The sequence below is a fragment of the Triticum dicoccoides genome, chromosome 7A, assembly GCF_002162155.2.
Source record: "Triticum dicoccoides isolate Atlit2015 ecotype Zavitan chromosome 7A, WEW_v2.0, whole genome shotgun sequence".
NCBI classification, from domain to species: Eukaryota; Viridiplantae; Streptophyta; class Magnoliopsida; order Poales; family Poaceae; genus Triticum; species Triticum dicoccoides.
The window spans coordinates 287,789,417-287,794,697 of NC_041392.1; the positions used below are offsets into that span (position 1 = coordinate 287,789,417).

Below are 5,281 nucleotides of genomic sequence, written 5' to 3' on the forward strand. Positions count from 1 at the left end.
GGTCTCTCCTTACGATCTCGAGGTAGATCAAGCTTGTACCCAATACATCATCATCAATACAATCAAAGCAGGACGTGGGGTATTATCTCTTTGAGACGACCTGAACCTGGGTAAACACTGTCTCCTTCGTCCCTGTTACTATCAATCCGAGATCCACTGCTCGGGACCCCCTACCTCGAGGTCTGCCGATTTTACCACCGACACATCTTGATCCAGGCTTGGATTGGGGGTCAAAATAATCCCTAACCCAATCCCGATAGGAACGTCCGTGCCTCTCGAGCAGAGCCACGCACTAGACCAACCGACAAGCTTGCTAGCAGGGCGGGGGTGATGACCGGCGGCAACAGTCGGCGGGGAGTCGGGCGGGTGGGTGGAGCTTCCTCAGCTTTATTCAGCGTTATAACTTTATATAAGTGGCAGCGTCTAATTTATCCCTTCCTTCCCAATTTCAGAGGTGCGGCCCTCGCCTCCCCAATCTAATGATCCCACCGCCATCTGTAAGCTCTCATCCGTAAAAACCTGCGTGCAAGTTATACCTGGCCACCCCTCGGGCCGAGCCTGACCAAGCCCGACGTAGAAATCCCAGGCCCGGGCCCGGCCCGATCGGGGCGTCGGGCCTAGAAATCAGGCCCAAGCCCGGCGCGTAAACTTAAAAGCCCGCCGGGCCTTGGGCCGGGCCCCTTCGTTAACTCGCAAATGTGATGGGCCCAGGCCAGGCCCGGCCCAGCCTTCGGGCTCAATATCTAGGCCCAGGCCCGGCCCGTGAGGAACGTCGGGCCGGGTCAGGCGACTGGGCTGGGCTGCCCATGGCCAGGTATAAGTGTAGCATCGTTCATTTACATGCTATAGAGAAAGAGCAGTCAATTGGGAAAACAAAATACTTGGTTGAGTGAAAAGAAGGGCACGTAGGACAGTACACCCAACCTCCGAGATCGCGCACGAATCCCGAGGGCTGCACCCCGGATCACACACACATGCCGATGCCCCCGGGTGTCAAGATAGCTAGCTCAATCCCACGCTTCCCATTTCACCTCTCCCTCCAGCCATCGCGCGGCAAGCGTGACCTCCCCCTCCTGGCCAGCCAGTAGCCTCAGGCGGAGCCGAGAGCCAGCGTCTTCCTCGCATCACTCGGTGCCACGGCGCGCCTCGCCAGCTCCAGCGCGGCGCCGGCCAGAAGCAGCACGCCCGTAATCCCGGCGCGAGCGTGCGCACACACTGCCGGAACGAACGGGGCGAGCGATGGGGCTGCTGTCGCACCGGGTGGAGCGGTCGGAGCTAAAGCCCAGCGACCACATCTACACATGGCGCGCCGCCTACTCCTACTCCCACCACGGTACGTGTGAATTGCATGTTGGGGCCGCCATCCTTCTCTCCCATTTCGCGTTTCCGGGCGGCTACGGTACGGCGGAGAGAGGAGTGTTGCTTCGACATCGGTTTTGCCTTGCTCGTTCTGCCCTGCTCGTGCTCTGCCTCTGCCTCCATTCCCTCCGTACGTACGTCCGCGAGCAGATTCTCGCAGTTAATTACGCTGGGTGTATTTGCAGCAGTTTAACCGTACTGCTCTGTTCTGCCTTGCTCGTTCTCGGACCTGGAGGTGGAGGGAATGGAGTGTTGCTTCCACATCGGTTTTGCCTTGCTCGTTCTGCTCTGTTCGTACTCTGCCTCTGCTTCCGCTCCGTACGTACATCCGCGAGCAGATTCTCGCAGTTAATTACGCTGGGTGTATTTGCAGCAGCTGAACCGTACTGTAGGCTCGGCGTCCTCGTCGGCTTCCCTAATAGCGGACGCGTATTTCCGTCGGTACGCTTCTGGGTCCCGTCGAATTTGCTGCATCCTTGATTGGCGTTGCTAGCTGTCTAGCTGTATTGTATCCAGGTCCCAAATTTATTGACCGAACTAGTAGTAGCAGTACAATTGTCGAAGCGGATCTTGCTTCAGTTTGCAACTTCGCAACGTGATTTGACAGAAAAGATAATAGCCACTGGGAAGTATTTTAGATCAGACACTGACAGAATTTGACGATCCAAATGGACTCGATATGCCACGCTGTGAAAAGAAAATTAATGCTACTAGCTCACCTACTCTACAATTCTCTTTCTTTAGTGCAACTATAACTCAGAACTGTTACCTAGACCTACTGTTGGTGACTGATGATCGAACAGAAACTGTTGGTGACTCCACATGTGTAATTTTCCAGTGTTCAAGTGTCGATCTTAGCATCCATTTACTTACCTTTATTACATGTGACCAAAGTGGCCCTCTTTCCACTTTGATGCCTTCATGCATCTTCTTCTTCTTCTTCTTCTTCTTCTTCCAGCTAGCTGCTGCGTTACCATGGCTCTTTTACTTTGCATCCTTTTCCGTTTTTTTCCTTCTTTGGCCAGCCGTAATTTAATCCCCACTTGGAAACATAAAGGTATCTTCTTCGTGGCGTCGCTATGCGCTGGCTGCATGCAGGGACATCATGGTACTTTTTCCCTTGCATTTGCAGCCATCGTTCCCTGCTGCTATGTGCCAATTATACAGAGGTCCTGCTTCGACATATGTACCCAACCCAAGGAGGACATACATGGGGACACGGGGGCACTCCCCACATGACAAACCTGCATAAAAAAGCTGGCATTCATTTGTAGCCATTCAATAAGGAATTAAGATAAAAAGCAAAAAAAAAAAAATAGAAAATGTATGTGTGTAGTACTATGGTCACTGATCAGTGATTTTATTCTATCTCGAATTGGATGTCATACTCAATGTCTTCAGGTATTTACGTCGGCGGAAGCAAGGTGGTGCATTTCACAACGAAGAAAGAAGCGGGAACGGGGGGCCTTGACTCCGCCGTGGCTATCTCGAGCCTCTTATCGGCCGGCTCACCGGAGTGCCCCACGTTCCCGGACTGCGGCTTCCAGCTCCCCGACAGCGGTGTCATCCTCACCTGCCTCGACTGCTTCCTCCGCGACGGCGCCCTCCACGGCTTCGAGTACGGCGTCCCTCCCGCCGTGTTCCTCGCCAAGCTCCGCGGCGGCACCTGCACCACCGCCGCGTCCGACCCGGCGGATGCCGTGGTGCACCGGGCGATGTACCTGCTCCAGAACGGGTTCGGCAGCTACGACGTGTTCGAGAACAACTGCGAGGACTTCGCGCTCTACTGCAAGACCGGGCTCCTGCTGCCGCCCGAGAAGGGCATCGGGAGGAGCGGCCAGGCGGCCTCCGCCGTCGGCGTGCCGCTGGCGGCGCTCTTCTCGACTCCGTTCAGGCTCATGTCGGCCGGCCCGCTGGGCATGGCCGCCGTCACGGCGGGGATGTACTGCGCCGGCAGGTACATCACCGACATTGGGGTGAGGAAGGACGTGGTGAAGGTGGAGGTGGAGAACCTGTCGGCGCATCTGGGCTGGCGCCGGGCCAAAGCCGAAGAAGAATGGGTGAAGAAGAAACAGCAGCCCGCTAAGGTGTCGACGAGGTTGCTGCCGCTGAAGAGGAAACGTGACAGTGATTTGCATTTACAATCCGTGAAGTGACCAGGAGCTGCTGTTGTGGTACTTTGTGTTTGATCTGTGTAGTTTGGAGTTTGTACTTCACAGAATAAGCCAGCAAGGCCAAATAGTGCAGTATAGATATCGAAGGTGAAGTCTTTTTACTTGAGCAATTCAATCTGTATCATAGGAATTCATCTTCTTCCCTGTTAGACGTGTCATGGAGTTTGCGTAGTTGGACGACCAGGCTATAATCGGTTAGTTTTATATAGTTTATTTATCTGTTTCTGCTCTGTGAATTGCCATAGATCATATAATTCAATAAAGTGTGATTCAGTGATTGAAAAGGCTCTTGGTTCTGTCTTTCTTCATCTATTCGTTCTCTTCTAGCATTATTTGCCAATTAGCCTGCCATCGCCCACTACGTTACGAGTACATGCCCACACAGTGGTGGTCCGACAAATTTTGTGAGTGGGGCTGAAAGTTTGATTGGAGATTTTACTGTGTGTGCGAATCTGAAGAATTTATATATTTCCCTTGAGCGTCAAAAGCATTTTAGAAATTTGAGTCGGGGCCTGCCTGCCCCCCGCTGAGCCCTCTGTCGGTCGGTTGAGCGAGCCCACAACAAAATCCACAAAGTGCCCTCCATTCCAGAAGTATTTCCAGGACCGATGACAGCAGCGTAGCATGTCGGTGCTGTCTACTACTCTACTTTCACGTCAGGGTCAGTAGTAGTCAGTAGAAGTACTCAGTAGCAGATGACTCGTCCAGAGCACATGCATGATTACTTGGGGCATGCAGAATCTCATCGAAGCCGCAAGCGAAACTTCACCCTCGCCTACCTTTGCCCACGTGAGATGGTGCGAGATCTCGATGGATAGATGGATGGAGGAGGAGGAACATGCATGGTAAAGATGGCTGTTGTTTCTTCTGAATTTACTCGGATCCGATGCCCCTGCCCTTAACTTTTATTTTCCCCTGTGTGTGTTCCTCTACCTTTAATGATTGGCCTCATAGACTCTCTCTCACCAATCCTATTGCTTTGATTCTCATTATTTTAGCAAAAGGCTGGTCATGTCGTGGATGATTGAGATCTGGGTGTTGGTTGATCCATCGAAGCAGGTAATGAAAGGGCCAGCTCAGGACCATTGTTACAGACTGGTAAGACAATCAGACAAGTTACAGACTACTTGTCACTAATAGTCAGTAGACTACGTGTTATATATACAGCAAACTTGTCCTCTGCCGGCTTGTCTCAGTGATTGAAGTATATACAGTAGGAGAGCATGTGGTTAGGACGTGTTTGCTCGTTGTCAGATTCTTTGATTAGGGCGTCAACGTAACTGGTACGTCAACATATGAAATATATCTGCCTCCCCCGCAGGCGACTCGGGAGGGCTCCTCCGCCGCCGCCGCCTAGTCCCTCCAGCGCCTTTCTCCCTCTCCGCCGCTGCCGATGGTCGGTGTCGGGCAAAGCCCGTGCGTGCAACGGCGGCGGCGGAGGGTCTCTCCTCCCGTTCCCAGATTCGCGGAGGTGCGGGCATCCTAATCCGCGGGGTGCGGCCCTCCCGACGATGTGGCGGACACGCGGCGGTGCACGGATACCCAGATCCATGGGTGTGGGACTCCCGGCAGCGTGCGGCTCCTGGTGGCGGCGGGATCGGTCGATGGCGGGCTTGGGCGATGGTGTTGGCCGCGCGGTGCCGGATCTCGTCGCTCGCGGTGGATCTCGCCTCTCCAGCCTTCGTGGAGGAACCTGGACCAGCGGCGGCGGCCCCGGTAGGCATGGCGACGACGCCCTCGGCTAGCGA

General features: G+C 54.2%; 1 protein-coding gene across 1 annotated transcript; it reads left to right on the forward strand.

Annotated features, from left to right (window-relative positions):
• Window positions 1-954: 954 nt before the first annotated feature.
• LOC119332398 lies at window positions 955-3,812 on the forward strand. The gene is made up of 2 exons (XM_037605578.1): window positions 955-1,333; window positions 2,761-3,812. Exons 1-2 carry the CDS (start codon window positions 1,240-1,242, stop codon window positions 3,513-3,515), a joined length of 849 nt encoding a protein of 282 aa, XP_037461475.1. The 5' UTR covers window positions 955-1,239; the 3' UTR covers window positions 3,516-3,812.
• The last annotated feature ends 1,469 nt before the right edge of the window (window positions 3,813-5,281 follow it).